The sequence below is a fragment of the Sorex araneus genome, chromosome 5 (assembly GCF_027595985.1).
Source record: "Sorex araneus isolate mSorAra2 chromosome 5, mSorAra2.pri, whole genome shotgun sequence".
Taxonomy (NCBI): domain Eukaryota; kingdom Metazoa; phylum Chordata; class Mammalia; order Eulipotyphla; family Soricidae; genus Sorex; species Sorex araneus.
Window position 1 is genome coordinate 5295544 of NC_073306.1, and position 17632 is coordinate 5313175.

At 61.9% G+C, this 17632-nt stretch overlaps 2 protein-coding genes across 3 annotated transcripts in view; one reads left to right on the forward strand and one right to left on the reverse strand.

Annotated features, from left to right (window-relative positions):
- Positions 1-3018: 3018 nt before the first annotated feature.
- Positions 3019-8113, reverse strand: KIAA2013 (KIAA2013 ortholog). Its single transcript, XM_004607256.2, has 3 exons — positions 7007-8113; positions 4462-5315; positions 3019-3621 (listed from the first exon to the last, which is right to left on the reverse strand). Exons 1-3 carry the CDS (start codon positions 8037-8039, stop codon positions 3604-3606), a joined length of 1905 nt encoding a protein of 634 aa, XP_004607313.2. The 5' UTR covers positions 8040-8113; the 3' UTR covers positions 3019-3603.
- Positions 8114-14977: 6864 nt separating this feature from the next.
- PLOD1 (procollagen-lysine,2-oxoglutarate 5-dioxygenase 1) overlaps positions 14978-17632 on the forward strand; it is a 28162-nt gene continuing 25507 nt past the window's right edge. The window contains exons 1-2 of one of the 2 annotated variants that reach the window (XM_055137689.1): positions 14978-15124; positions 15983-16030. In XM_055137689.1, coding sequence (XP_054993664.1) covers positions 15049-15124; positions 15983-16030 — 124 coding nt within the window. In that variant the 5' untranslated portion in view covers positions 14978-15048. The remainder of the gene's footprint in view (positions 15125-15982; positions 16031-17632) is intronic. The other variant, XM_055137690.1, reaches the window with a different exon arrangement.

A 17632-nucleotide genomic window follows, 5' to 3' on the forward strand; every position in this document is an offset into this window, starting at 1 on the left:
GGGGGCTGGAATGATAGTCTAGGAGAAAGTGGGGCAGGGAGAGGGAGGGAGAGGGGAGGAGAGAGCAGTGGCTCATGAGGTTACCTAGGAAGAAGGTAAAAGCTGCGAAAGCAGTTCTGTGGTGTCTGGCAGGAAGTCAGGGGGGACCCACTGGGGTGGGAGATGGGGGGGCATCGGCGCCTCTCCCAGGAGCTGATTTGCATCCGGCCGCTTTCAGGAAAATTTTTGCTTCTGCTTCTCCCTGGGGGGTGGGCAGGCCAACTCTGGGCCGGGAGGATGGGCACGGCTTCTGTGAGCACAGAGAGGCCGCACTTCGACAGATTTGGGACCACCGCCCAACACCGCTGACCCGAGTGATGTCCCAAGTCTTGGACATCGACTTTGCTCATCTGTCAATGGGCACAAAGCTTCCCTGGCCGGCGGCCTCCTGTGCTTTGCTGCTCCTTGCCCACGGGACACCCCAAACTTCCTTGGCCGAAGCCCTCTCCCGCTACTGTCTGTTTGGTAGGTTAACTGACCCCCGGGGCCCAGCTCAGAGGTGGCAGCGGGGAGAGGGGGTCTGACTGCCCTAATCTAAGGGACCTAGCCCCCACACCCAGCCACAGGGATGGGCATAGGTGGGCTGGCCAGAGGTGGGCACTGGCACCCTAAGAGGAAGTGCTGGACTGGGGGGCTAAGGCCTGTGACACCCTCGGCTTGTCACTACAGGATGGCAGGTCTGAGGACAGATGCTAATTCACAGGAGCTGGTTGGGGTCTGGATCAAGCCGTTCCTGATCTACTGCACTGTGCTGTCAGGTGAGCAGGATTTTCCCTTCGTTCAAGGTAGTTTTAAGTTTTATCATTTGTTGCCTCAAATACCTGGATGGAAACACAAGGGCATCACATATACAGCCACCGTTCCAGAGTATTCTCTGAGCAGCTACCCTGAGCCAGGCCTCATGGGAGGCTGCGGCAGCCGGGTGAAAGGCAGGTGGTTCTCGCAGCCCATTGGGGACTGGAGCCAACCAGCAAGGGCTGTTCATCACAAGTGACCGTTGCACCCCAAGCACCAGCTGATTAGTTCCGCATTTCCTCAATCAAATCAGAAGCTGCCACAGGCCAAAGTCCACCTGGAGGAGTCTGCTCCAGCAGCGGGCGGCTGGAGGCGGTCTGCTCGGGTGCCTGCCCAGGGCTGCGCCTCCTCACTGAGACCCCGAATGGAGAAGGTTTCAGTTTGGGGGACACACCTCGGTGCTCAGGGCTTACTTCTGGCCCTGCACTCACGGATCACTCCTGGTGGGCTCAGGGGCCCACAGGAGGCGCCAGGGACTGAACCCAGGTGGGCTGCAGGCAAGGCAAGCGCCCTCCCTGCTGCGCCATTGCTCCGGCCTGGCCCTGGCTGTTTCATTCTTAAGGATTTTTTTCTTATTTTTTGCCTTTTTTTGGGTCAGACCTGGCAGTGCTCAGGGGTTCCTCCTGACTCTGCATGCAGGAATTACTCCTGGTGGTGCTCAGGGGACCATATAGGATGCTGGGAATCGAACCCAGGTCAGCCGCGTGCAAGGCAAACGCCCTCCCTGCTGTGCTATGGCTCCAGCCCCTCACTCTGGCCCCTCTTAAGGATTTCCAAAGTTCCGTTTCTGTTTCAGAATCCGAAGGAAGCTACAGAACATCCCTCTCGGAAGAACACAGCGTCCACTGCTGTACTCAGGGGCTCCCACACGCATCCGGCAGGGGACACCCCAGGTCCTGCCGTCCTGGCATGGACTCCAAAGCGGTGAGCCCCGGGGCTGGAGACAGAACAGCGGGGAGGGCGTTAGCCTTGATGCGGCCGGCCCAGGTCGGATCCTCGGCATCCCATATGGTCGGTCCCCCGAGCACAGAGCCAGGAGTAACCTGTGACCCAAAAAACAAAAATAAATAAAAGTCGTGAGCTTGGAGTGCCCCCGCCCCTTCCAGAATGTGACTTAGCCCTTCAGGGGGCTGTAGCGGAAATCCAGACTGGGAGCTTGGGATCAAGAGACATTCGTTCCCTCCACTTCCAGAAACTGAAGGGGGGGGGGGGGCGGCGACTGTGAAGAGGCCCGGTGGGTGGGTGGGGGAGGGGGAGCAGGAGGGGCAGACAACTGTCTTGGGGGCTCTCGGGGACACGGATCCCACCCTCAGGACCCCCTCCCTTCCCAGATGCTCTCACTGGGGGCGAGGAGTTGGGGCGGGGGTCACGAATGTTCAGACTCCAGCTTCTTTTGGGAAAACTGCAGAGGCCCGAGGGTCACGACGGGGCCCGAGACCAGACCTGTGAGTCTAGGAGACCCCAGGATACGGGGGCCCCGGGGCTGGACTCCCCAGTGGACAGGGCCGGAGAGGCGCTGGCAGGGAAGGGGCTCAGTCCCCTGGTCAGCTGCTGGGGAGGCTTCGCGGGTACGTGACCAGCTCTTCCCCAGGGTCCCGGTCCTGAAGCGGCTCCTGGATTAATGCTCCTTTGGGCCTCAGCGCATGCGCAAGGCAGGGCGGGTCTAGCCCGGCGGGTCACTCACCCCTGCCCCTCCCAGCAGCCTCCTCCGCACCCACCCATGAAAGGGAGCTTGAAGCCACAGCCCTCAGCCCTGCAGTCCTACTGCGGGGTTTCTGGGGCCCCAGGGAGACGGAACTGCTTTGACCTTGGCGGGCGCCAGGACTGGGTCCGAGCCAAAGGCGGCTGAGGCTCCAGGGCACGCGGACCAGCGGGGGACGCGGCCGGGGGGCAAGGCAGCTTCAATGGTCGGGGACTCAGGGAAGCACCTCGGCTCCCAGGGCGGCCCCGCGGGGGACAAGGACCCAGCGCAGGCCCCGGGACGCCCCCTTCTCCTCCCGAGCAGACCTCAGCTTCTGCTGCCTCTCGGCCCCGCCCCCCGGCCGACACCTGCACCTGGCAGTGTCCCCTGAAGCCAGAGCCTGGCACAGACGACACCCGACGGGTGGAGGGAGCCCCCCCGGCTTCCGGCCAGAAGAGAGGGTGACGTCTCCAGAGGGTTCTACCGCTCACAAGCCGGCCAGCAGAAGTTCGAAAGAGATTTATTTAAAAACAGAACAAAAAAAAGCTTTGGTATTTCAAAACCCAACAATCATGGAGCACTAGAAAGTCCAAGGCCTCCCCCGAGCCCCTAAGTACAAACCGCTGCTCGGCCGGGCTCCAGACGCGGAGAGACCAAGTGCAGACCCCGAGCCCGGCTCACGTGGGGGTGGGGGTCCCCGCGCGGGCTGGAGCCGCTCCGCAGTGGCTGCCGAGCCAGCCAGTGAAATCTCAAGAAAAATAAATTAAAAATTCAGTCAAGGGAGAACACATTAAATCAGGCAAGAAAACAAGTTTTCCTGGACAGGCTTTCCAGAAAGGGCGACTTCCGGGCCGGGCGTTCGATTCAAGTATGGCCGTGTCGTTCACGCGACTGAGCCGATGCTCACGCAGTCCTCGGGCACCCCGGCCCCACGGGACAGGCTGCTGGGCCCCCGCACGTGCGTCTGCGTCACTGGCGTCCCCCGACAAGGCACAAAAGGGTGGGTCTTCCGAGGGCCCCCGGGCGGCGGCGGCAGGACCGTCAGTGCGGGGCGGCGTGTGCAAACGGGCCGCCGCCAGGAGCGTCCTTCAGACACTAGGATCCTCCTGTCCAGGGAACAGAACGAGCCGTCACTGCTCCCGCCAGCCCTGGGGGAGCCACAGGAGGGTGAGGGGCGCAGGCCCCGGGGTGGGCCCTGGCACCCACCGGGGCTGAGTCCAGGGAACCTGCCAAGTTGTTCAGATTGGGGGCTGGGGACCACTCGGGCTGACACAGACTGTCCAGCGGCCTCTGCCCCGGCCTGGGAGGGGGCCCACACCCGACCCCTCGGGCTCAGCCCGGCACCCACCACCCTCCCTCTCCCAGGCCAGACTCCAGACATGGAGCCACAGGGCCAGCAGGGCGGAGCCCGGGGCGCCATCCCTGCACCTGCCCACAAGGAGCCCCCTGTGGCCCCCCAGAACCCAGGACACTGCCCAGCCAAGACCCGCAGCTCCCCGAAGGCAGAGCGGCTCGAGACAGGAGGGCGCAGGTTCAGCGTGGCATGTGGGCACTGGGGCTGAGCACCAGGCCCAGCCGCTGTCCAGACACAGGCTTCGGCCAGCAGGGGTGGACTCAGCGCAGCCTGGGGCCCGGGGCTGCATCGCTTCGGCCCTGCACTGCCAGAGCCTTCCCTTCCCGGGTCCGCTCTTGGCAGCCCCCGGAGCGACAGCACAGTGGGGAGGGCGCCCGCCTTACGCTCGGTGGACCCAGATTCGGGAGCCTGCCAGGAGTGATCCCTGCACGCTGCTGGGTGACACTGGGTGACCCCCCCCCAAAAAAAAAGCCACCTCAGGGGCAAAGAAGAGCCCGGAGTCCTGTTTATAGCCTCTCCCAAGCTCCCTCCCGCCCCCGGCCAAGCGACTGTGGGATTCCCGGGACCCCCCGGCCCGGCGCGGGGGGCCTACCTTGCTCCGGAAGAAGGGCTTGGCCCCCGGGCCGCAGTACTCGTTGTAGATGAGCTTGAAGAGGAAGAGGTGGAAGAGGGTGATGAGCGAGGCCACGCTGAACCAGAAGAGGAAGGGCAGCCCCGGGTCCTGCTGCGCCATGTGCTCGGCGTGGGCCAGGATGGCCTTGAGGTGCAGCGTGTGGCGCAGCTCCTGCAGGTGCGTGAGGTCCGTGGAGATGTACAGCAGCGGCGTGATGGGCTGCGTCACCATCACCGGGAACGTGTGGCCCTGGGGCGCCGCCGTCAGCTCCACCGGCTCGTCCAGGCAGCCCGCCTCGCACGCGTAGAGCTTGACGGGCTGCCCGCGCGCCTCCACCGCCACGTGCAGGTAGGGCTTGCCCTGCGCGTCGGCCAGCACGGCCAGGTCGATGTGGTCGCTCTTGTAGCGGATGCCGTGCAGGGCGTAGCTGTTGTGCAGCACGTCGGGGTCGGCCTGGAACTGCAGGTGGTTCTCGGTGAACTGCAGCCCCCCGAAGCTGAGCACCATGCCCTGCAGGATGCCCGGGGCGCCCGCCTTCACCAGCCCCTTGCAGCCCCGCTTCTGCAGCGTCAGCCGCCACAGGTCGGACAGCTGCAGGATGTGTGGCACGGCGGTCAGCTGGCTGGGCCACAGGTTGCCGGCGTGCATGGTGGCGTGGCCGCTGAAGCAGTGGTCCTCGTAGCTCAGGGTCGTCTCCAGCTGCTCCCGCTCCCGGCGGCTCAGGCCCGGGCTGAGCAGCGGTGCCGGCGCGCAGGACAGCATGTAGTAGAGCGTCAGGTTCACGGTCAGGCCCGACGGCGTGTGGGTGTCCGTGATCTTCTTCATCTCCACTCCTGGAACCGCAGAGGCTGGTCAGGGAGGGACGGGGCCAGTCTCCCCGCCCACCTCAGCCCTGGACCCGCGGCCTCAGAGCCGCCTTCCGGTCGCTGCCCAGCCCACACGGACCCCCGCCAGGTCACTGTCCCCACTGCCTGGCCGTCCACCTGCAGACCCAGAGCGCTCAGTACTGGATGTGCCACAGGCACCCGGGGCTTTATTTTAGGGTCCCCACCGGTGCTCAGGAGGCTGCAGGGACCCTCCCCGAGATGGTCCGTCGGGCCGGTGTGGCCATGAGCGAGAGCATGGGGTGCTTCTCGGGTTCTGGGTGCCCCAGGCCTGCACCCCCAGTGCCAGGCCCTTCCGCCCATTTGAACCTGACTCGGTGGAAATCTCCCCCGCCCCAAACCGCCCCTTCTCCAGGTGGTCTCTGGACACCCGCTGAAGCCCCCCTCAAAATGCAGAGGTCACCTGCGCCTCCTCCCCTCCCAGTTGCAACGTGGCGGGAGCTTCCCTCCCCCGCCATGCCACAGGCCTGCCGCGCTCTCTCACCTTGGTCCCCAGGCTCCACTGCCGCCTCCCCTGGGCACACGGCGCCAGAGGGGCCTTCCCTGTGCCCGGGGGAGTGTGGACCCCAAGGTCTGCCACTGGACCTGCAGTCCCACGGGGCACTGCCCCAGCGCTTCCTCCTGGAGGCGGCCACGGCAGCTGAACAGTCTGCGCCCGTCACCCCAGACACGTATTTCCACTCTCTGGCACAGAACCGCGCACAGGCTGCCCCGCTCACTCGGCCGTGCCCCTTCCTGCCCCCGGGCTTCCTCGGGCACAATAGGTACTTTGTCCGCTCCGTCCGGGCGCCCCTGCAGACACCCCGTCACACAGGCTGCGGAGTGAGGGACGGATGAATGGGACTTGCTTTGTAACTAAATATCAGGGTTCAGGCAACTGAGCCCTGGAAACCAAAAGCTCTCTTCACATGCTGGCTTTCTTACCCTAAACGACTCCCTGGGGAAAGCCTCTGCAGGGAGGCTTGGCCCCTCCAGAAAGAGACCCCCAACACCCCCCAGGCCTCCCCACACCTGCCTCCACCTGGGGTCTGAGGGAAGAGCAGGTGTAGCCTTCATACACCCCAAAACCACTGTTTTGGGGCCCAGGGTGCAGTGCACCATAGCCAACTCTTAGCCGCCCCCAAGCTCCATGGCGCCAGAGGGGGCTTCCCTGTGTCCCGGGAGTGTGGACCCCAAGGCCTGTCACCTCCCCCCGCAATCTGTTTCTGCTGATCCCAGAAACAAAGGGGAGGTTCCTTTGCAGGCGGGAAGGGTTTGACCACACCTGGCTCTGCGCTCAGGGGTCCCACATGAAGCGCCCTCCCGTGGGCCCCCCTGCTGTGCTGTGGCTCGGCTGGAAGAGGGGGCTCCTTTTAACCTGAACCCCCAAGTGCCCAGCCGTGGAGCTGGGTTTGCTGAGTTTCAACACGATCGGCACTGGGCGCTTCTTGCGGAAGGCCCCCCCGCAAAACCCAAGCCACTGAGTCAGGCTCCACCGCAAGAACAAATAACCTAAAAGACCAGCACAGGGAACCCGCGCACGCCGGGAGACGCCAGCTCCGGGACTGGAACCTTGCAGACCGGCCCCGAGCTCGGTGCCGCGATCCAAAGGCGCCCAGGCAAGGAGAGCTCGGAAGCCGTCAGGGCCGCCCGGGCCTCACCTGGGCTGAAGAGCTGGGCCCAGAGGCGCTGGTGGTCCTGCAGCAGCTCGGCCGCCGGCAGCTCCAGGAGCTCCAGCATCTCCTTGCGCGCCAGATCCTGCAGCGCTTTCAGCTCCTTGGGCGCTTTGCTCTTGAGCGCTTGGGGGCTAAGCGGCCCCGAGACGTGCACCACCCACAGCACCGTCTCGTCCAGCTGCGACTTGGGGGCCACCTGCAGCCGGTCCACGAGCTTCTTGGCGGCCACCACCACCAGGTGCACCAGCCCCGACGGGAGGGGCGGGGCGCGGCCCGAGTAGAGCAGGAACTGGTGGTCGCCCGCCTTCTCCAGGGTGCTGGTGAAGGCGCGGGGCGGCGGGCCGGCCGTGGGCCCGAGCGTCTGCAGCGCGGCCACGCGCTCCGTGGGGTTGCGCAGCTGCAGGCGCTGCAGGTAGACGTGCGGGCGGCCGCGGTGCGCCAGGAAGTCCTCCTGCAGCAGCACGCAGTCGCGGGCCGCGCCCGGGGCCAGGCCCGCCGCCGACGCGGGCCCCGAGCCGCCGGCCGCCGGCCCGGACGCCGCGGCCCCGAGCTGCAGGCAGCGCACCCGGCGCAGCAGCCCCTCCCGCAGCAGCAGCACCGACTCGGCCGCCTCGGCCCGCGCGCCCAGCGGCCGCAGCTGCACGAAGGGCGCGAAGTCGGGCGCCACGGGGGGCTCCCGCTCGCCCGGGGTCACCCACAGCTGGTTGGCGGCCACGTCCAGGGCCAGGTAGCCGTTAGCCACCAGCGCCGGCACCCCGGGGCCCGGCGGCACCGCCTCGCCGCGCTCCCGCAGGCCCCGCCACGCGCGGGTGGCCGCCCCCAGGCAGGCGGCGGGCTCGGCGGCGCCCGGCGGGCCGCGGGCCCAGGGCAGCAGGTGCAGGCCCCCCGCCGCCCGCCGCGCGCCGGAGCCCCCGAGCCACAGCAGCAGCAGCAGGAGGCCGAGCAGGCACAGCAGGCGGCGGGCCCAGCTGCTCGACAGCAGCCCCGGGAGCCCCTTCAGCCGCTGCTGCAGCCACATCGGGCCGCCGGGCGCGGCGCGGGGGCGGCCGCCGGGCCCGCCGCCCCGCCCTCCGGCCCGGCCGCCCGCGCCTCACTCCCCCGCCGGGACAGCGGCGCCCACCCCGGGCCCGCCGAGACTGCCGCGGCCGCCGCTTCCGACTCCCCTACGGTTGCCGCCGGCCGTCGCACGACGCCGGCCGTTAAGCGCCGCCGCGTCCTTTGCGACAGTAGACTTGGAACGGGAGGGGGAAGAGAGGGGGCGAGGCAGAGGCGGGAGGCGGGGCATAAGGGCGGGGCGCCACTGGGGGCGGGGCCTGAAGTTCCGGGAACTGGAGGGGCGGGGAGGGGACGGGGCGTCATTGGGGGCTGGGCTCCGTTGGGGGCGGGGCCTAGGGGGCGGGGCCGGGAGTTCCGGACACTGGGGGCGGGGCAGAGGTGGTGGGCGGGGCATAGAGGTGGGGCGCCTCCTGGGGCGGGGTCTGGAGTCACGGGTGCTGGAGGGGCGGGGCAGAGGCGGGGCGCCGTTGGGGGCGGGGCCTATAGTACGAGCTGCTAGAGGGGCGGGGCGTCGTCGGGGGCGGGGCCTGGAGTTCCGGGTCGAGCGTCTAGTCTGATGGAGGAGGAGCAGGGTGTCCACAGCAAGGGGGAGGCCCCAGTAAGTCCCAGGGTTTTTTTTAAAAAAACAAAAAAACCAAAAAGGCTCTGGGTCTGCCAAACGGAACATGTGGTGACCCAGGCTTGCTCTTGATGGATTCAACAGCCCTCCGATGGAAAAAATAATAAAAATACTTTTGTCTCTGTAAAGATGACAATCCTTATTGCAAAAAAAAAAAAGAAAGACAGCAACAAAATACCCACAGGCCCACAGGGAAGTACCAAGAGGGAAAAAAAGGTTAAAAGAAAGAAGGGGCGGGAGCCGTACAGTAGGTATGGAGTTTTTGCATCCAAACAGCTGTGTTCATTTATCTGTTTCAATCAGTGATGCCCACCCTGCGTTCTAACTTACGAAATTACACAAATAATCGAGGGGCCAGGGAGATTGTTCAACTGAGCGGAGCCCATTGCCTGGTCTCCTAAAATACTGGGAGGAACCCAGAGCACTGAAGGAGGAACAGCACCCACTCCGCCCCCTCCTTTCCCAGCGGGACTCCAAAATGGCAAAAACAAAATACACAACCGACTACAGTAGCATGTTTTGAACATAGCTGTATGTTGTGAATCATACTGCAAAAGAGAAATTATTATTATTATTTTTTAATCTGGAGAGAAAATTCCACATGAGCCAGGGGCAGTCAATGGAATGATTGTTTCCACTTGGGCTTCAGGACATTCCGGAGCCAGACAGTGCTTCCCAACTGCTGGAGATGATGCTGTCCAAGAAGGTGGCGATGAGCAGACGCAGGGGGGCCCTGCCAACCCCAGGGCCAGAGACCTGGCAGGAGGTGCCTGCCCAGCTGGTTGCACAGGACACTGTCTTGACACAAATTTCTTTTCCTCTCTCCTGCCTTTCCTCCCTCAGTCCTTTCCTCTCTTTCTTCCCATCCTTCCCTTCCTTTCTTTTGATTTTGGGGCCATACTTGGTGGATCTCAGATCTTACTCTTGGCTCTGTGCTCAGGGATCATTCCTAGCAGGGCTCCTGTGCGGGGGATCATATGGGGTGCCAGGGATAGAACCCAGGTCAGCTGTGTTCAAAGGAAGTGCCCTCCCCACTGTACTGCCTCTCTGGTCTTATCCTAGACAATTTCTTGATCCCACCAGAATTCACAAATGACACAATGCATCAAAGTATTAACAGATGTGCAGGATTTTCATTTTCTTGGCATCTGGCGCTCAGGGGTTTACTCCTCTGGTTCTGCACTAGGGAATCGTTCCTGGCAGGGCTCAGGGGACCATATGGGATGCCAGAAACTGAACCCAGGTTAGCCACGGGCAAGACATCTCCCTACCCACTGTTCTGTCTCTCTGGTCCCAGATGTGCAGGATTCTGACCTCCTGTAACTGAGGTAGGATCTTTCCAGCCTCCTCAGGCAGGCAATACTTGGGAGATAGTGAAGGACCTCAGGAGGGGGCTTAGCCCCATCTGTGAAATGAAGATGACCAGAAAAAACTGCCTCCACCTTTTGGTTTTGGACCACACCCAGTGGCGCTCAGGAGCGCCTCCTGGCGCCATGCTCAAGGACTGCTTCCAGTGATGCATGAGAGAAAATCTTGTGCTCTGGCTCCTGGCGTGGCACCCAGCCAGCATGAGAAGCACGAGCATTAGTCCTTGGAGCTGGATCGTTGTCCTGCCTCCAAGTTTTTGAGATATTAATGTTAATGCAAGCCAATAAGGAAGGTTCTTCGACAGCAAGTGGCAGTAAAAATGAGCCCATGTAACAGTTTTGTAAACACTGTGTCAGCCAGAAACATGCTACTTACAATGATCACATTATCACTTGCTGAAATCCTGTTTTCGCCTACTTAGTCATTCTATGAATTTCCAGCTTTTAATTTTTTTATTGTTAGATTCCTGCATCAAAGAGAAGGCTCATTATCTGTACTTGTGTTCTTTTCTTTTTTCTTTTTTTGCTACACCTGGAAGTGCTCAGGGATTACTCCTGGTTCTGTGCTCAGGGATAGCTACTGGTGGGACTCAGGGGACCATTTGGGATGTTGGGGGTTGAACCTGGGTTGGTCGCATGCAAGGCGAGCGCCCTCCCCGATGGACTATCTCTTTGGGCTCAGCTATTTGTCTCCTTAACTCCTCTCTCACTCCAACATGCCAGCAGGTGCCAAGGCTGCTAGGGCTTTTTTTTTTTTTTGGTCACACCCAGCGATGCTCAGGGGTTCCTCCTGGCTCTGCACTCAGGAATTACTCCTGGTGGTTCTTGGGGGACTATATGGGATGCCAGGGATTGAACCCAGGTTGGCCGCGTGAAGGCAAACGCCCTGCCTGCTGTACTATCTCTCAGCCCCCATGCTAGGGTTTTGACTCTCGGTTCTTGCTTTGCTAACAAGTCAGATAATTCCTGGACCTCATCCATCCATCAAGCAGGGATCACAGAGGCCAGAGAGATCGTATAGTGGGTAGAGCAGTTGCCCTGCATGCAATCAACCAGGGTTTGAGCCAATAAGCAAGGTTCTTTGACAGCAAGTGGCAGTAAAAATGAGCCTGTGTAACTGGTTGTTGTTGTTTTTGTGTCACACCCGTCGATGCACAGGGGTTACCCCTGGCTCTGCACTCAGGAATCACCCCTAGAGGTGCCCAGGGGACAATATGGGATGCTGGAAATCAAACCCGGGTCGGCCATGTGCAAGGCAAACGTCTTACCTGCTGTGCTATTGCTCCAGCCCCACCAGGAGTAATTCTTGAGTGCAGAGCCAGGAGTAACCCTGAGCATCACAGAGTGTGGCTCCCCCCAATTTTTTTTCCTTCTTCTAGGGCCTCACGTCATTCTATGGCTCTTCCTAGCTAGAACCCCTGCTACCAATTTCTTGAATATTCGCATTGAAATCCTATTAGCTTAAAAATCCACATTTATATCTATATTGTTCCTTTCACAGAAATTGTAGTATATAATTAAAAAAACACGCAGCTTTTTTCACTTAGGGGAACAGCATGGGCATTCTATTTTTACGAATATTATGAGGACTAAGTGCCAATGGGATAAACTGACTTATGAAAGGGAAGAAGCCAGAGCGGCCATTCGCTGGAGCCACCCTTCCCTTCCCCCTCTGGCCAAGAAGGAAGAAGACCAAAAAAAAAAAAAAAAAGCAACTGAAAGGGGAGAAGCGCCCCTTGCCTGCCCCAGGCGGCTCTCCCTCCCAGCCAGGTCCCGGGGAAGCTGGTGCGGCGCCTTTAAGGGTCCACACACGTGCTGCACGTACGGAGTAACTTCTGGGGAATCCGGCGGGTGGGGCGGCCGCGGCTGGTTAAAGGGACAGGCCCTCCTCTTGGAGGAAGCTTGGGCCTTGGGTCCAGCGCAGGGGGATTCACACGGGATTTCCATGCCCCTCCTTTCCTGTGGCCCCTGGCCCTTCTTGGAGCCTGTTTCCTTACTTCACATTTGTGAACAAACTGTTGAAATAGTTTTATTTATTTATTTTGGGGGGGGGGCACGCACATCTAGAGATGCTCAAGGGTTATCCTGGCTCTGTACTCAGGAATCACTCCTGGCAGTGTTTGGGGACCATATGGGATGCCAGGTGATGGAGCCAGGGTTGGCTGTGTGCAAGGCAAGTGCCCTACCCACTGTGCTATCTTTCTGGCCGCTAGATTGTTTGACCTCAAACTCACAGGGAAAACATGGAATAAGACAGAGCTTGGAGACGCAATCATCATCTTGGGTTTATTCTCTCCCCCCTGCTCATCCCTTCATTTCCTTCTTGAAGAAGCTGGAATTTCACTCTGCATCCTCCTGGATTTAAAAACATCCGGTGGGTTCTGGCAGGGAGGCTGTCCCCAGCTGCACACACTGCCTGCCTGCCGGGCTGGCCGGTCCCCTGGGGAGGTAGAGGCCCTGGATTGCACTCACTCTGCTTCCCTTTCTCGCTTGTGATCCTGGACTTGTTTCTGGGCCCTTCTGCAGCTCACCTTTGTACAATGAATACAGAGCAGGACAAAGAGCTGATTCCAGGCTAGTCCCTATCTTTGAAACATATGTGTGTGTTTGGTTTATTCCAACAGTAAATATTCATTTGCTACATTATTTTTTCTGAAAATAAAGATAATAAGAAAAAACTACTGGGGCTGGAGCGATAGCACAGCGGGTAGGGTGTTTGCCTTGAACGCGGCTGATACGGGTTCTAATCCCAGCATCCCATAGGGTCCCCTGAGCACCGCCAGGAGTAATTCCTGAGTGAAGAGCCAGGAGTAACCCCTGTGCATCACCGAGTATGACCCAAAAACTAAAAAAAAAGAAAAAGAAAAAGAAAAAAACTACTTGGAAGCAATTATGCACACTGTATACATAAAATACGTTTAATAATATAGACTACTATGATAATACAGGACTTAGGGGTGTGGCTCACTGGTAAGCATCTGCTTTGCATCTGTGCAACAGGAAATTCATCCCAAGCTCAATGAAAAAGAAATTATCTAATTCCAACACCTAACAGGCATCTCTGTGAGAGTTTCGCTATCATTTTCTTTTGGCACTGTCTCGATGCACTGCTTCTTTTTATTTTCTTTTTTTGCTTTCTGGGTCACACCTGGCAATGCTCAGGGGTTACTCCTGGCTCTGCACTCTGGAATTACTCCTGGCGGTGCTTGGGGCATCATATGGGATGCTGGGAATCAAACCCAGGTCAGCCATGTGCAAGGCAAACGCCCTCCCTGCTGCACTATTGCTCCAGCCCCCTGATGTACTGTTTCCGAGACAGCTCAGTAGTCTGAATTCATGCTTTGCAGAGGCTTAGTTTTGATCTTGGGCTGGAGCGATAGCACAGTGGGTAGGGTGTTGGCCTTGCACGCGGCCGACCTGGGTTCGATTCCTCCATCCCTCTCTGAGAGCCTGGCAAGCTACCAAGAGTCTCCCTCCCACACGGCAAAACCTGGTAAGCTACCCATGGCGTATTCGATATTCCAAAAACAGTAACAACAAGTCTCACAATGGAGACAATACTGGTGCCCGCTTGAGCAAATCGATGAGCAATGGGCTCGACAGTGACAGAGAAAGTTTTGATCTAGGGGTAACCCCTGAGCACTGCTGGGTGCCCCCACCCCACTCTCCCAAGGGAAGGGGAGGGAAGGAGAAGAAGGATCTACTTTAAGTCGGGTCATGCTAAGACACAGTCACCCTTTGTCCCTTTGTTACTTGCTGGATTCACTAAATGGAAAGAGCTTCCCGCCAGCCTCTGAGGGCCTCTTCCAGGAAAGGGAGTTTGCCCCAGAGGTGGGTGTCCCTAGTCCTGTCTGGGCCGGGACCTACCATTGTTCTGGATGACCCTGGCTTTGTCTGTCTGCATTGTTCGAGGGCTTTCCTTCGATCCCTCCCACGAAGCTCTCTAGCCTGCCCGGTCGCTGTGATGGCATTCCGCACACGTCCTCTCGTGCCTCCCAGGGACACAGAAGCAGACCATTATTACTTCTTATTTATTTATTTATTTATTTTTGGTTTTTTTGGGTCACACCCGGCGATGCACAGGGGTTACTCCTGGCTCATGCACTCAGGAATTACTCCTGGCGGTGCTCAGGGGACCATATGAGATGCTGGGAATTGAACCCGGGTCGGCCGCCTGCAAGGCAAATGCCCTACCCGCTGTGCTATTGCTCCAGCCCCCATTATTACTTTTTAAACATTACATTTAAAACGTTTTTCTATTTTCTTGGTTTTGGGGTTACACCCAGCGATGCTCAGGGGTGACTCCTGGCCATGCCCTCGGGAATAAATCCTGGCGGTGCTGGGGGACCATGGGATCCCAGGGATCAAACCTGGGTTGTCAGCATGCAAGGATAAACGCCTGCCGCACGGTACTATCTCTCAGCCCGGCAGAGGCAGATTGACTGACTCCCTTCTGAAAGTGGGAGCAATCGAGGTGATTCCAGCTCTGCGTTTCAGAAGCCAAGAGGATCAGGTGCCAGATGAGTATGTGGGTGCTTGTGAATCCATTCCAGCACCCCGACTCTGCAGCACGGGGTGTGCCCAGGGACTAAAGGCCCTTGAGGAGCTCAGGCCTGCTGAGGGCTAAGGCTCGGGGCTGCAGGTAGCCGGTCATTAACCCCGCAGGACCCAAGGCCCAGATGGCTGAGAGAACTCCTACTAGTCAGCTGGGGAAACTGAGGCTCGCGAGCCTACCAGGCCTGGGGCGCGATGCTAAGTCAGAAAAAAGTCGCCTCCCCTCAACCCCCCATTTCCTCCGGTGCTTGAGCCCCTTCCAGCCCCCTCCTGGGCGCGCGGGAGGGCGGGCGGGAGGACCCGGCGGGCAGCCCGTCCCCCAGCCAAGTGGACACCGCCCCCGGGGCGGGCCCGGTGCGTGGCAGCGGCTCCGCCGGCCCGTCGCGAACTTTCCAGCGCCGGGAGCCGGCAGGACGTGCCCGCCCGCGGCCATGCGGCCCCTGCTGCTGCTGGCCCCGCTGGCCTGGCTGCTGCTGGCCCAGGGCAAGGGCGACGCGAGGCCCGAGGGTGAGGCGGGGCGCGGGCTGGGCGCGGGCGCGGGGCGGGGGCGCGGGGCGGGAGGCCGGGCCGGGGGCGCCGCTGTCCCTAGGCCTGGGCTGGGCGCCGGCTCCCGCCGCTGCTGTCCTCCGCCGGGCGCCTGGACAGGTCCCTGCCCCGCTGGAGGAGGCGGTGTCCACCCGGCCGGACGCTCCGCGGGGAGCCGGCCCCCCGCCCTCCTCGCGGTGCTCTTCGGGGAGCCTGCGGGCAGCTGCGGCCAGCCGAGGCCCCCCGAGTTAGCCCCTCACCCGCCACCCCCAGCCAGCCCCCGGACTGTGGGCCTGGGAACCAGGGACCCCGGGGGCGGGATGCTGGGTGACACGGGCAGCTCTGCTCCGCCTGTCCTTCTCCCCCAGGTGGCCCTTAAGAGACCCACCCGGGCGCCGGTGCTGGGGATTGGGGTGCAGTGATTGGGTTTCACTGCGGAGTGACCCACTCTGGGGTGGGCGCCGGTCAGAGACAGACTGTGCTGTTCCCTGCACACCCCCCACCGCTGGGACCCCCTGTTGGGCACTGCTCATCCTCCTGGGGGCACCCGGGAGCCAGGGCGGGTAGGATAGGGGGCCAGCCGCGAGCCCCCGCTTCCTGAGTGCCTCCTTTAAGCGGGCGCTGGCCACGTCTCCTCCTCCTCGCTGTGACACGGGTGGCACTTAGCAGCCCCCCGGGAGTCTCTTTCTGGACCCTCCCCGAGGGCTCCGCAGCCCTGGAGCTCTTACACGGACTCCCCTGGGGTCCGCTCCGGGTCTGGCCAGGCCGGGCCGGGGGTCCCGAGTAGACATTGTCCCCTGGGTCTCTCTCTTTCTGCTCCTGTGGCTCCCGACACCCCAGACCATCTCAGGAGCGAAACTCCAGCCGCCCGCCAAGATGCTCAGGGAGGTGAGTTGGGGAGACCGAGTGGAAACCAGCCTCCCGCCTCCCGCTTCCGGGCCCCCCAGCAGCTGACGGAGGGGGTCGGCGGACACGCGGCAGCCCCCCAGTGGTCCAGCTTGGGGTGGGGGGGTGCGCTGAGACCCTGCAGGTCGTTCTCCTGGACAGGAAGCAGAGCAGGGATGTGTTGGCGGGGGTGCCGGGTGGCGCCCCCTGTCTGTGTTCTGCGGGGAAACTGCGCCCCAGCCCAGAGCCTGGGTGGACGGCGGAGAAACGGCGCGGCCCACGCACATCGCGGCCAGTGGCGGCCGTGGGCGTCCCGGGCTCCACCCAGACCTTTCAGACCAGTCGGGAGTCGGGAGCCCCCTTTGCAGCCGGGCAGATGGAGTCCCTGAAAGCTTGGAGACCTGGTCCCGGGGCACAGCCGGGGGGTTGGTGTCGCGGGCTGGGAGGAGCCGCCGCTGCCTGGTCATGGGAGCCGCGTCCCCGTGGGGCGCTGAGACCAGTGCGGGGGAGTCAAGGCCTGCTGGCCTCGAGGGGGCGGAGAGGAGCCAGATGTCAGCTGCCCCTGCGCGGCAGGGAGGGGGGCCCCCAGCGCCTGAGGTGGGGCGGGCGCAGGGCCCGGGAGGGGGCCGGTGGAGTCCTGGGAGAGCTTTGGGCCACACGGGCACAGCTCACCTGCACTCACCTGGGCACGCAGCCACAATGAGGGGCAGTGCTCGCTGTCGGGAGCTGCTTTTTTTTGGGTCACACCCGGCGATGCACAGGGGTTACTCCTGGCTCCGCACTCAGGAATTACTCCTGGCGGTGCTCAGGGGACCCCATGGGATGCTGGGAATCGAACCCGGGTCGGCCGTGTGCAAGGCAAACGCCCTCCCCGCTGTGCTATCACTCCAGCCCCACTGTCGGGAGCTTCTGATCCAAGGTGGCCGCCAGCTCCTCAGCTCAGGGGGCACCAGGCTGGTGTGGGAGACGCCCCTTCCGGGAGCCCCCCAGTCTGAGGGTGCAGACATGCCCCAGCTGGGGGAGCACCCAGACCGGATGTGGGGGACAGGCAGAGCAGCGTCCCACCGCAGACTGACCTGGGGCTGGTCTCCTGACCCTTTCTAGAGGCTTCTAGCTGGTTCCGGTGTGCGGATTGGCCAGAGCCTGCCGCTGCTGGGGCCCGGGCCTTGGGGTCCGGGACTCGGGGCTGTCAGCTGGACGCGGTCACGCTGGGCTTCCATCGAGGTCGTGTTGCCCCGCTGCGGGCCCTGGAGCTGCCCGTTGTGTTAGGGGGACACTGGGAGCCTGAGGTGGCTGAGGGAGCTGGAATGAGGGTCGAGGCGAGTTTGAGGCTTTCCTGGGGGCCCCACCCCGGCCCCCCACCCCGGGGCCCCCGTCTGCCCCACATCATTCTGCTGAGCCGTGCTTGGGGCTTCCCTCAGGGCTCCTGACGGCTGAGCGCCAAGGCGGCCTCCCCCTCACCCCAGTGCCTGGCCCAGTACCTTCCAGAAGCTTCCTCAGCTCCCCTGTACCCCCAGCCCCCAACCCCCATTCAGCCTCCTCAGGAAGGTAACCACTTCCTCTCCATCCACGATGCCCAGGGCACCTGCCGCTCCCACCCCCGCC

What these genes read in the sequence shown, in the direction of transcription:
- KIAA2013 (XM_004607256.2), bottom strand. Translation starts at nt 8,039, where the DNA reads ATGTGGCTGCAGCAGCGGCTGAAGGGGCTCCCGGGGCTGCTGTCGAGC. An exon ending in GGCCCAGCTCTTCAGCCCAG is followed by an intron (nt 5,316 to 7,006) that starts GTGAGGCCCGGG and finishes CTGCGGTTCCAG; the next exon opens with GAGTGGAGATGAAGAAGATC.